The sequence below is a fragment of the Myxocyprinus asiaticus genome, chromosome 35 (assembly GCF_019703515.2).
Source record: "Myxocyprinus asiaticus isolate MX2 ecotype Aquarium Trade chromosome 35, UBuf_Myxa_2, whole genome shotgun sequence".
NCBI lineage: Eukaryota > Metazoa > Chordata > Actinopteri > Cypriniformes > Catostomidae > Myxocyprinus > Myxocyprinus asiaticus.
The window spans coordinates 1,767,501-1,781,171 of NC_059378.1; the positions used below are offsets into that span (position 1 = coordinate 1,767,501).

Below are 13,671 nucleotides of genomic sequence, written 5' to 3' on the forward strand. Positions count from 1 at the left end.
CAAACATACGACAACAACCCCCATTTGCCCTTTGATTCTCCATAGCCCGTCATATCAGATGGCTCTTTAGAACCCAATTAGTTTTACATTAGAACGGACCAGTGTAAAGTTTTTTAATTGTATATTAAGTGTGTTTGTGTATAGGATAAACCTTGTCAAGGCACTTCATGGGTTCTCGTCCCAACCCAAATGCTTTCCCTTGAACCAATGCTAAAATACACTCCCAATTTGTAAAGTGGTCTGTCACATAAAATGATATATTTTTGTATACGGTGAAAATGGTTCTATTCCAAGTCATGTGTTTGTGTTGTCAGATATCAGAGGGCACGTATCTGGCACTCTGGAACCCCAGATGCGTTTCAGAAGCTGGAGAGCTCCAATGACGTTGGAAAGGCAGAAGGGCATCTATGCTGCATAAGCATCCATTCCTTTCCCTCATGGCATCTTTCCCCACCTCCATACCTCCACCCTCTATATCTCTCATTCTGTTTGTCCTGTAAACACACGTATATACACACAGAGACACACACAAGCACACAGAGGTTTGCTTGTCTTTTGTTCATTTCTCACTATTGAAAGGAGGCATCAGGCTGGTCACTGTGAGAACACTCCAGAGACATTATTGAGGATTCACTGAAATAGACTAGCCATTTTTTACCTCTCTCTTGACAGAGCCTCTTTCTCTATCTCACACAACCTTACACATACAAATACTGTCTACTTGTGTTGCTTCTCCTCAGAATGGGAGTTTGAGTAAACTCTTTGAGGATGGTGTGTGGATGAGGTTTGGGGTTAGGGTTAGGGTCGTTATGGGCTTTCTCATTTTCCTGTCTTTAATTGGACAGAATCAGAGTATGAAGTTTGGATAAAATAAATGGTCAAATAAAATGAACAAAAGGAGTTTGAGACTTACTTCTGCGGTCAATTCGGGATGGGCTTCAAAGACACTTAATCATTAATCTTACAGTTCAGTCAATATCCTTTAGTTGTAAACATTGCCAACCAACATCTACTCAGTTTACCCAATTAATACTTGACTTGGTCCAACTTTATAGTAGGTTTCTTTAACTCCTATGCACTAACATTAAAATACATACAATACAATGTACGTATTGTGTTATTACATGTTGTTTGCAAAATTCTCACAAGATTCACATTTACTGCTACTGAGGTTGAAGTACAGGTATGTTTAGGGTTAGGTTTAGGGGTTAAGGTTAACAGTGTAATTAAATGCTGGTTAAATGTAAGTACAATGCAACAACATGTATTCATATAATAAGTACATTGTTCCAAAACTCTTAAGTACATAGTAGTTAAAGACACCTAATGTAAAGTGTGTCCCATTACTTGTTTTACATATATAGTTAATATTGGCATTATAGTCACGCTGTTTAACCAGAGGGGAACTGGCTCTCCCAGCAGAGCCCGCCCACCCCCCCATTTTTCCTCCATTAACTTACATCTTATGGAGTTCCTTTCCACAGTCACCTTTGGCTTGCTTACTGGGGGCCTAAAGACAAATAATTTTAATGCATGTTTTACCATCAAGTTTTATTTAAACTGCACAATAGCCACTTTTACACTATCGGGCCAGTGCAAACCAGGGTGATCAACTGACCAGCCGGGGCCAATAGCCTCGGACCTTGAGCCGCAAGACCAAAATCGATCTGCATTCCCACCATCTGGCCAATAGCCCCACAGCGTTGCCCTAAAACCCACCCTTAACACGCCCCCTTGGTGCCAACATCACACACCCCTCCCATTTCACAAGCAAAAGGGAAGCTCAAGCTGAGGTATCTAGTTATCTAGAATATTGAGTTTATATCAAATGTAAACTTTAGCTAGCTAGCAAGATAAATTAGCGATAACAACTCACCGACTGTAATTGACATGATGTCCCGAATGGTCTCTCCACTAACAGCAGGATGATGTGACAGCACACTGTCTATGAAAGTTCACTGAAACATGGAAAGTAATTTATTTTGGCACCACTTTGTCCATTGTGCACTTTAACGGATTTGTACTGTGCCCACATTTATTTATTTTTTTCCCCGAACCTGTACCATTGTGCGTTGGATACACAACCAGGCAAGTTTGGTGAAACTCCACCTTTGACACTGAATCCACCTCAATCCCCTGCTGGCCTTGTTTGGCCCAAGGGCAATCTTTATTATTGCAATCAGTAAAAACGTTAAAATGATCAAATAGCCATGTGTCATATGTTGTTGGAAAGCTCTCAAAGAGTAGAATACAACCAGCCTATTTGTTTTACTCACAGACAAAAATATAGCACGTAATATCTAAGTATATGTCTTTGACAATTATGTTGGTATTGCTTATATGCAGCGTTTTCGCTTTAACTTTACGAAAAATAACCGGAACATAAAATATCACATACCATTACTAAGAGGAGGTGATTATCTTTCAAATGAGGTATGCCCACACACAAGGTAATCGGATGCATAGATCATTAGATAATCCACATGAAGCACAATGTTACATATGACCACCAGGAGATGGCGCCAAGTGCATGACACACTCAATGATGACTCAAATGGCACAGAATGAAACTCAATCTGTGAAATCTCATTGCTAAAATCATGTCTGCATGCTATGCAAACCTTAATCATTGTTGTGTTTGCATGTGTAATTAGTTCTTATGGACAATTATTATGTTTTATTTGTTTGGAGACGTTTTTGAACACTAAGTTATATTATTTTTGTAATGCTATAACTTTTGATTTCTTTGTCATATCAACACAAAAGTTTTCTCAGATACAGTTGACATGATTGGGAACAAAATAAAAGCAGTTTTTCAGAGTCACTTTATTTACACCCAGAGATATATAATGTAAAATTAGAAAAATATGAAAAAAGTACATTTTTGGCAACATTTTTTTTAGTTGTGATTTTTCACAACAAAAAAAAAACGCTTTTAAAAAAATCTTTTAAAACGCCTTCAGAGGGTACCTACGCGGTGTTCACTGCTCCCTACTCACTGAACATGGGATATCTGTTGAGATGCAAGTGGATGTATTATATAAATGTATATATATGGAAGCTATCAGATATCAACAGATATCCTGTGTTCAGTGAGTAGGGAGCAGTGAACACTGCGTAGGTACCCTGTGAATTGGAATGCAGTTAGGGTGTGTGGTTGAAGTTAGCAATTTCAAATCACTTACAGCACTTTTTGAGATAAATCTTGCCCAGAAATGATTCATGGAGAGTCTAAACTACTATTCACTTTTGCTAATAGCTCCAGAACAAAACATGAAAATGGAAGGAAGCGCTGCCGCAAAGCATTTTGTTTATACTTGCAGAACTCGATTGATGCTGTACCGCAAATGGTGCGCCAATGCCCTCAATTAGGAGTTGTGGCTTTAAACACTCAATTAAAACAAGCATGAGTAATGTCGGCAATTTGCTGTCTGCTAGCCTGTAGCATTTAACAACTGGACTGGATATGAAAATGGCAGAAATGGCGGCACAGCATTATTTATAAACTCAGTGTCTCATTAAAAGGAGGTCTTGAGTCGTAAAAAATGACCGTGTGATAATTGTCAGGAGAATGTCTGTTTCTTACTCCTGTTATATACTTTTTATTAGCTTGTATGAGCCAAAACAATGGATTTATTTATAGAAGAGCAACACGAGTGAAATGAGCATGTGCCCACCGGCTGTCAGCCTGCAAGATTGTGCTCTGTTTTATGTTTATGATAAAGTTAAAAGGATAGTTCATCCCTCATGTCAATTCAAACACCAAAAAAAGATGTTTGATGACACATAATGACAGAAGTTTCATTTTTAGGTGAAATATTGCTTTTTTTAAAAGAGGACACAGCTGGCGTGGTATGATGACAGATGAAGGAAATGTGGGTAAATAAGGAACATCTTGCATGAGTCGTGCATGACCTAATGTCGCCGCGGCCAGCGTACCCACTCAAGCTGCATAATCTCAGAAAAGCTTCATGAATCTGTATTTAGACTGCCACTATCATTTCTGTCGCTCAGACATTCTCTCGAGATGGAGTTTGCATACAGTCAGGATGTTGTAAAACACTTCCCCGGAAAGTGCTCTTATCAGCCTTTTAAAACGTAGACATGTGGAGGTTGTGTCCCTGTGAAAGTGTGTAGCGCTTCCTGTTGCTGCCAAGGGCAAATGGACACTACTGTCAAAATTAACCATCATTCTCCACTCTGACACCCCTGTGATTATGTTATTAATAGATTGAGCCTTATTATCTGTTCTTTTGGAATAGCTGATTGTTGCTAGGTATGTGCAGTAACACTTATTGTACTTTTCAAAAGTCCTTTCAAGATCAATATCTCTGATGTCAACACCAATACTGATACCTTTATTAACCATTTAAGCTCTGAAGGAGTTTTTAAAGATTTCCAGTTTCAGGGGCATACCCCAAAAAAAACATAATAATTGTACATAAGAACTAATTACACATGCAAACACAACAATGACTAAAGGTTTGCATAGCATGCAGACATGATTTTAGTAATGAGATTTCACAGAATGAGTTTCATTCTGTGTCATTTGAGTCATCATTGAGTCTGTATCATGCTTCACGTAGATTATCTAATGATCTATGCATCCGATTACCTTGTGTGTGGGCTCCTTTGAAAGATAATCACCTCCTCTAAGTAATGGTGTGATATTTTATGTTCCGGTTACTTTTCGTGAAGTTATAAGCGAAAACGTGGCATATAAGCAACACCAACATAACTGTCGAAAACATACTTACTGTAGCTATTACTTGGTATATTTTTGTCTGTGAGTAAAACAAATAGGCTGTTTGTATTCTACTCTTTGAGAGCAGTTTAATGTTTTTACTGATTGCAATATATACAGTGCCATTTATTTATTTTTTATTTTTTTATTTATAAAAATTGAACACTTCTGATTTGTCTGCAAATTTCAAAGCACTTGTTCCGTTTTAGTCATAATGTCTACATGCATTGTAAAGCTTCTAAGCTTTCAAACAAATTGTTGCACTTTCCAAGTATAAAATTGGTCATTATAGTAATTTAGCATTGTATTTAAAAGCTATTTTTAACATTTAATATGCCTGACTGACTTTAATATGCCTGACACTGCTTGCTTTCTTTCTTCTGCTGAACACAAACAAAGATTTTAAGAAGAATATACAGTATCATCTCTGTAATGCAAGTGAATTGTGGCCAGAACTTTGAAAGTTCAAAAAGTACATAAAGGCAGCATAAAAGTAATCCATAAGATTCCAGTGGTTTAATCCATGTCTTCATTAGCGATATGATACAGTAGTTGTGGGTAAGAAACAGATCAGCAGGTCCTTTTTCTTTTTTTTCTTTTTCTTTTTTTTTTTTGCTGATTCACATTCTTAGTGCATATCGCCACCTACTGGGTATTTTTATAGTGAAATTGTTTTCTGTTTACATTACACAAATACATAAAACCATAGCATTATTTTCTTTGCTTCAAAAATGCAGCAGCTACATACAACAGCTTGTCAAATAAAAGTGATCTGACCTCTGCTCCCAGTGGTAAAGACATTTTAAAATACTTTTTTCTTGGGAAATGAAGGTACAGAAGTCAAAATAGCGCAGAGATTGCCATGTTCACCCAGTATTTCAAAAGACATGCAGCAGTTGCGACTTCAGCTATAACGATTTCCAATCACCAGCAGTCTGTGATGTAGCCTTTGATTCGGCTGCGGCATCTGCACTTTTTATCTACAGCGGGGGTTGAAAGACGGGCTCCGTACCACGATAGAGAGTTGCAACAAAGACACATAAAGGTCATGAGGGTATAGAAAGCCTACCTGACCTTTCATACAATCCTTCCTGCTGTGACTTTACCATCTCATTTCATCATTTCAGCTGTCAGTGACATCACCGCACCATATCTGCTTTTGAACTCCAACAGAGCGTTGCAGAAAATATATTATATCTCTCTCCGGCAAATAGATTATTTTTATAGTGTAAGGTTTCAGAAGCGAAAAGAAAATTGAAAAGATAAACATTGGTATCAGTCTTTGATTATATTGCACTTCTTTTTATCTTAAAGACACAAATCTGTGCTGCTCGTATCTTTCAAATGCCTTTGAAACAACAGGTGCGATTACACTTTTATATGGCAAATGCATGTGTTAATGTCAGGCATTAAAGCATATGTTAGTAATAAAGAATGTTTCTGCACTGCATTACTGTACCATCAAGATGTCTGAGAGGTTTTATGATGGTGAAGAGAGAGAGAGTATGGATGGGAGGGGCGAGTGGTTGAAAATGAGAAACGAAGCAGTGCATTAGTCTCTCTCGGTCTCCTGTTTAGTCATGTCAATATTGTCTGGACCACAGCTGAGCCTGGATTCTCTTCCGTTTCACTCCGTATTGAGTTGGAGCACAAACACACTGTGGCAACATTGATGTAACATTGAGTTGAGTAATTGAAACCCCTAGGAGGGGGGTCGGAAAGGGGCTATAGACAAAACATACTCAATTAAGTACTCGTTATTACTCAGCTTATTCTTTGAGTCTTTGTAATGATGATTGATACACTCAGTCAAGTCTTCTGGGCTGAAATAAACTTGCTTCAAGTATAAGACTGTAGACACCGATCTTCTTATGGAGATTCTTAAAGGGTCTTTTATTTGTTTTCAGGCTTTACAGTTTCCTAAATCATATATACAATGCCGAAAAGTGTGTAAATCGGATTATTCTGACTCTGAATTCTCATTAAACGAGTCACATTCGAAGCAGATAACTGCACAGTTGTATTAGATCACAATGGATAAAAGCATCTTTTAAATGAATTAATGGAAAATAATTCAATATTAATGCAGCAAGTGAGGTGTATCCTTCAATTAGCCTAAAGATCTTCATTACTTGGTGGAAGGCTTGTTTACTGTGATTATTTTTAACTAGATTGAAAAGATTGTAGACAAACTATATGTTGGCTTAAAAAAGTTTAAAAAAAGTTTAAAAGCTTGGAGTTTTACAGACAGAAAGACAGACAGATAGATAGATAGATAGATAGCATGTAGCTAGGCATTGCTGGCATGTAGCTAGGTGTTGCTAGCATATTTTAGCATGTAGCTAGGCAATGCTAGCTTCTTGCTAACATGTTTTAGCATATAGCTAGGCTTTGCTAGCATGCTTATTATGTAACTAGGCATTGCTTGCATATTGCTAGCATATTTTAGTATGTAGTTAGGCAATGCTAGCATGTTGCTAACATGTTTTATCATATAGCTAGGCTTTGCTAGCATGTTTTAGCATGTAACTAGGCATTGCTAACATATTGCTAGCATATTTTAGAATGTAGTTAGGCATTGCTTGCATATTGCTAACATGTTTTAGCATATAGCTAAGCTTTGATAGCATGTTTTAGCATGAACTAGGCATTGCTAGCATATTGCTAGCATGTTTTAGCATGTAATTAGGCAATGCTAGCATATTGCTAACATGTTTAAGCATATAGCTAGGCTTTGCTAGCATGTTTTAGCATATAACTAGGCATTGCTAGCATGTTTCTATGTCTGATTGGACATTGGCCGATTGTTTAAAAACAGCTGATGATCGAGGCAGATTATCGCCTGTCAATCGAAAGGGGGCAGATAAAGGCATCACAAAATTAGCCTACAACTCGTGCTGTGTGTGAAAGAAAATGTCTCGTGTGGAATTACTTTTGATTGGGTGACAATTAGTTATAGACCAGATATATCGGCGAGGCGATTAATCTGAGATATTTGGCCATTTTGTGGTTATCTTTTTGGGTAAATATTGCATAAAATAAGTATTCGTTTCACTTTAGAAATTTTGTGTAAATATGATTTTCTGTTGTTAAATTGTATTATGTTTATCGGCATTAAAATCAGACATCGGCCATCCTGCTCTGTCCGACTATTAAAAATCCCAAATCGGTTGACCACTAGTGACAATGGCAGCAGAGTGGAAGTTTGTAAGCTTTACACTGCTAGAATTTCACAAGATAGAAATAACGTTAAAACTTTAAAACAACTCATTTGATTACTCGTCTTAAAGCTCGACACAGCAAGGAATATAATGAGCGGAAGTCATTATAGCTTTATAAGCTTTAAGCTTTATCATTCACAGTTCAGTTAATGTGAGTTAATGATGTGCTTTTTGTTTCAGCATTTTGTTTATAACTGATGCTAGTAACTCTGAAACATGGAAGACATGTAGAAACTAGAGCAGTGGCGGTTCTAGAGGGGGGTCCCAAGGGGGCAGCGCCTGGCCCCCCCATGTGCCCCCACTCACAGACACCCCTCCCCAGGTCGGACGGAATTTTGGTGCCACCACAGACTGATCACGGTACCCAGCCCAAACCCCCCCAGTGAAAAAATCCTGCCACCACCACTGAATTAGAGGTAGATATATTGGTTTTACCGATTAAAAGGTGCTGATAGTTTCTATTTGAAGCTATCGGTTATCGGCAAAAATATCTATGCCGATTGTTATTTACTTTTTCCTCTGTGGCCGGCGCTGGAGGGTTCTATAGTTAGGACGGCTTGTTTCTAAAGTATAAAAGCGGCCTCTAGAGGTGAAATAAAAACAATCACTGACACCGCATGGGGATTTGTTGTGTCTAAATCTTTAATAATTTATCATTTTCATCCATATGCAGGCGCGGACTGGCCATTGGGAGAACCGGGACTTTTCCCAGTGGGCCGGCCGCGAAATGGAGCCGCATTGGCCGCCACGTTATGCAGAGCGCGCAACAAAATGGCGCCACGAAATGCGGAAAGGGGCAGCATTTATTGCTTTAAGTGTTAGAGTTTGTTTATAGTAATTAAAATAAGCTTATATAATAAACAATAGTTGTGAATGTGACTTCCCAGATTGATATAGAAGGTTATGTATGTGTGAGTGAGTGTGTGCAGCCCTTAACTCAACCTCCTATTTTCATAAACATTTACACATTTCCTGCACTTCATTCCATTTCCATCTTTCTCTTCCACTCTGATTTGTATCTAACAGGCCATTAAGTTCACAAATGTGCAATTGAGTGTTTTGGATGTTTAATTAGCATGTTTCCTTGACTAATTAAAATGCACAAATCTAAGGATTAAAGCCCCCCATGCTTCCCACTTTCTCCCTCCTCCACCCACTTTTTTATGAATAAATAATCAATTTCTTTCACCAGGGGATTCTGTTGCACACCAGGACACATTTCAGCATGGCACAAGACAAGTAAACTCTTTTCCTTTTTCTTTCACAGACAGACAGTTTTCCTGTTGAGCCCAATTACATGGGAAACAGGCAGCAGTTTGTTCAGAGGTAAGGACTATTTAACAGCATTCTCATCTGTCCTCTTCCTTTTTATCTCACCAAAGTCCTACTCAGATAAGATGAGAACTGAAAGCCATGCGTCTATGAATGGGCTCCGTATTTCATTTATTTGTTTGATCGTTCTCGTCTTGTTTTTCGTTTTGTAGCAGCTCCACATTCAAAGATCCAGAGCGAGCCAGTCTCAGAGACAGCGGGCATGGAGACAGCGACCAGGCGGACAGCGATCAGGACACTAATAAAGGCTCCTGCTGTGACATGTCTGCTAAGGAAGCACTCAAGATGAAAGCCACGGGCCTCAAGCCTCAACCACTTGAGCAGGGTGAGTCCTAATTAAGAACCTGAGGACTGAGTTGTTCATAGGGATGTCCTTGCTTGTTTGTCTTTCTCTGTCTTTACAGTGTCTTTCTTAAACCTGCGCATCTGTAGGATTAACCCAGTAACCGCTCCGACTGATGTATAAGTGTTTTTGATTCAAGAGCCAGTTCATAAGAATCAAGGTTTCCGGAAGCACACTACGCTGGTCATGCTGTCTATTTTTTGATTTACTAAAACGAACCGCTTTACCAGAGCCATTTGCACAAGAATCAGGGTACACCTGTAGTGCTGTGTCTTTTGTGCTGTAGAGTCAAAAGAATCGGCTCATTAGAATCATTAGGTCAGGAATCATACTGCACTGCTTGCACTCTGTGTTTCTCGCTGTAGATTCAAAAGAATCGGCTCATAAGAGTCATTTGTTCGGGAATCATACCAAACTGGTTGCACTCTGTGTTTCTCACTGTAGATTCAAAAGAATCGGCTCATAAGAGTCATTTGTTCGGGAATCATACCAAACTGGTTGCACTCTGTGTTTCTCGCTGTAGATTCAAAAGAATTGGTTAATAAGAGTCATTCAAACGGGAATCATACTACACTGGTTGCACTCTGTGTTTCTCTCTGTAGATTCAAAAGAATCGGCTCGTAAGAGTCATTAGTTCCGGAATCTGACTACACTGGTCTTGTTGTATGTTTCTTGATGTAGATTCAAAAGAATCGGCTCATAAGAGTCATTCGTTCCGGAATCTGACTACACTGGTCTTGTTGTATGTTTCTCGCTGTAGATTCAAAAGAATCAGCTCATTAGAATCATTAGGTCGGGAATCATACTACACTGGTTGCACTCTGTGTTTCTCTCTGTAGATTCAAAAGAATCGGCTCGTAAGAGTCATTAGTTCCGGAATCTGACTACACTGGTCTTGTTGTATGTTTCTTGATGTAGATTCAAAAGAATCGGCTCATAAGAGTCATTCGTTCCGGAATCTGACTACACTGGTCTTGTTGTATGTTTCTCGCTGTAGATTCAAAAGAATCAGCTCATTAGAATCATTAGGTCGGGAATCATACTGCACTGGTTGCACTCTGTGTTTCTCACTGTAGATTCAAAAGAATCGGCTCATAAGAGTCATTAGTTCGGGAATCATACCAAACTGGTTGCACTCTGTGTTTCTCGCTGTAGATTCAAAAGAATTGGCTCATAAGAGTCATTTGTTTGGGAATCATACCGCACAGGTTGAACTCTGTGTTTTTCGCTGTAGATCCAAAAGAATCGGCTCATAAGAGTCATTCGTTCTGGAATCTACACAGGTCACGCTATAGATTCATTAGTAATTTAGTACGGTGTTCCATCCACATCAGCGGGAAATTGCACATTCAGGAACCTTTAATGGAACCGGAAATATTGAAAATCATATGGTTCCAGTATTTAAAAAATAAATAAAAAATGGAACCAGTGAAGAGGAACAGTTTCTCGGTTCCCAAACCTAAAGAAAAACACAGACAGTTTCAGTTCAGATGGCATTAAAATCCCAAATAAATCTGTGAAGCTATTTAAATTTATATGAGTCTTTTTAAAGTTGTATTAATCGCCATGACAATTTAAAAATTCCCTGATACTTCCAGGTTTCCCATGGCTGTGGGAATGCTTGTACGCTCCTCTGAGAAAACTAGTCCTGTCCGAATAGGGCTTTTATCGATATATTTGCCATTCTTTTGATTTAATCAAACCTTTTTTGTGGTTCACTGCGTGTTGGTTTCGATCATTCTTTAACTGCCTCATTCTCTCTCGTTGCAAAGAATGAAGCTTTCTCAAACGAAGCATTCAGTCCTTTCACTCAATCGTTTGGTGACCTCACAGCAACCGTCTATCTTCACGTTGTCTTGCTCTCATTTTCATCTCTCGCTTCCAGTCTTTTCATACCATCTTCTATCTTTCAGACTCCCTATGTTCTGTGTCTTCTTTCCTCTCCATCGCTCTCCCTCTCTTGTATTCCAGGCACATTCTCAGTTTATCAAAGCAGGCAGGCCCATTATGATTTTATGAGCCAAACCACTCTAGCCTTTCCATTTAGTGAGTGCTGGTTAGCATTGGGGGCTGCTTCCTTAAAACTTTGATAATGGAACATGGAAAATGACTTATCATCCAGCAGGCCATGTTACATTCTCAACCTGATTAAAAATGAATAATTATTCGGCGTCTCTGTTGGTAGGACAAATTACTCATGACATGGCTAGAACAATAACTTCACAGATAAGAACCAAGTCCCAGGCTCCCTTTCTACATCACTCGTTCATGAAAGAAGCATGTAGGATGGTTTTATTCATCTGTGCCCGAGTCTGTTGGGTCATGTTGAAGAGTATTACACCAGCGCTGTATCCCTCAAAAGACAATCTGAACACAAAAACACATGAGAGTAAGAGAATAAATGGACCACAGAAAGCAATACATCAAATATAATGGCACAATTAATCAATAGAACAGAGGGGAATCTACCGCTATCTGAGCTGAGGCAGCGGGCGACCACGCCAAGCCTGTCTGCCTTGATTTGACGCGTGCGTGCGTGCGTGCGTGTGTGTGTGTGTGTGTTTTCATTTGAATTCCCGAATAGAAATTGGCCAATTAAAGAGGCCCATATGTTTCATATTTTGAGTATGTAGTTATTTAATGGTGCATGGGAACGCTTGGAGAATGGCTGAAATTAGCTAGTTTAATGGTGTGACTTGTTTACACACAAAGACAAGAGACGCAGCTACTATAGTCCTGTTTCCAACAATATATTGACCTCATCCATGAACATTGAAATCTTTTCAGAATGTATTCTGCACGTGCATGTTTTTATGTAGCTGTTGACTCATATGGGTGAAACACGGTCAGAATGAATTTCTATGTCAACTTTTACATAATAACAATTGACGTAAGAATGGTTTTACATGCCAGAAATAAAACAGACTGTACTGTATGGTGTGCATTCCGACTAAGGACAGTTACAATTTCCATTGTATTCTAGACAGTATTGACGGCCAATCTCACTTTGCTCGCTCTGTTCTCTTCCCTCTTTCCTTTTTTCCGATCTTTTTTCTTCTCGTTCTCAATGGAGATCTATAGTCATGCTATGAGACAGTTAACTGGGTACTGCTGTCTGTTTTGCCAATAACACTCCGGAGGGCTGGGCGTGTCTTCTCCCAGACAGACACACACACACTCACTCACACACACGCACATGCACACGCATACACACACACCCAGATAAACACACATGTTGGTGCAGCTATCATTATGAGGACTCTCCATAGTCATAATGATTTTTATACTGTATGAACTATAGATTCTGTCCCCTAACCCTAACCCTACCCCTAAACCTAACCCTCACAAAAAACTTTCTGCATTTTTACATTTTCAATAAAATATCGTTTAGTATGTTTTTTTTAAGCGATTTGAATTATTGGGACACTAGAAATGTCCTCATAAACCACATTTATAGCATAATACCCTTGTAATTACCAGTTTATAACCTAAAAAAAAGTCCTCGTAAACCACTTAAACCTGCCCACACACACACACACACACACACACACACACACACACACACACACACACACACACACACAGACACACACACACACACACTCTCACACACACACACACACACACACACACACGGCAGTCAAGAGAAAGCATGGGCTAGTGCACAGATCCCCTGTGTCCCCTTGTAAAGCATTATCACCTCCAACATTAGATTGTCTGCGGTACCGCCGACTTCTAAAACTGCTTTTAAAGGCTTGGCAATGGATATTTTACAGTAAATGTACGGCTATAACAACTGCATAGTAGCAAAATGAACATAATGCATACTGCATCCGCAACATATTATAGCTGTGTCTTTTTCGTTCAAATGTAAAGCTGTTTATGGCAGCAGCAGGTTATGGACAGTCAGTACAAGCCTCAGTGTGACAAACTGTTCTAAAAAGGGAGATAAATAAGTACATAAACGTCTTGTGAGGACATTCAGCTACATCCTGAATTGGAAATATAATGCATATATATATATATATATA

The 13,671-nt window shown here is 38.9% G+C and overlaps 1 protein-coding gene across 1 annotated transcript in view; it reads left to right on the forward strand.

The window, feature by feature from the left end:
* The window catches only part of pcdh17 (protocadherin 17), a 110,274-nt gene that overhangs the window by 37,749 nt on the left and 58,854 nt on the right, over positions 1–13,671 (forward strand). The window contains exons 3-4 of the mRNA XM_051672193.1: positions 9,233–9,291; positions 9,450–9,622. Of these exons, the coding sequence (XP_051528153.1) occupies positions 9,233–9,291; positions 9,450–9,622 (232 nt within the window). The remainder of the gene's footprint in view (positions 1–9,232; positions 9,292–9,449; positions 9,623–13,671) is intronic.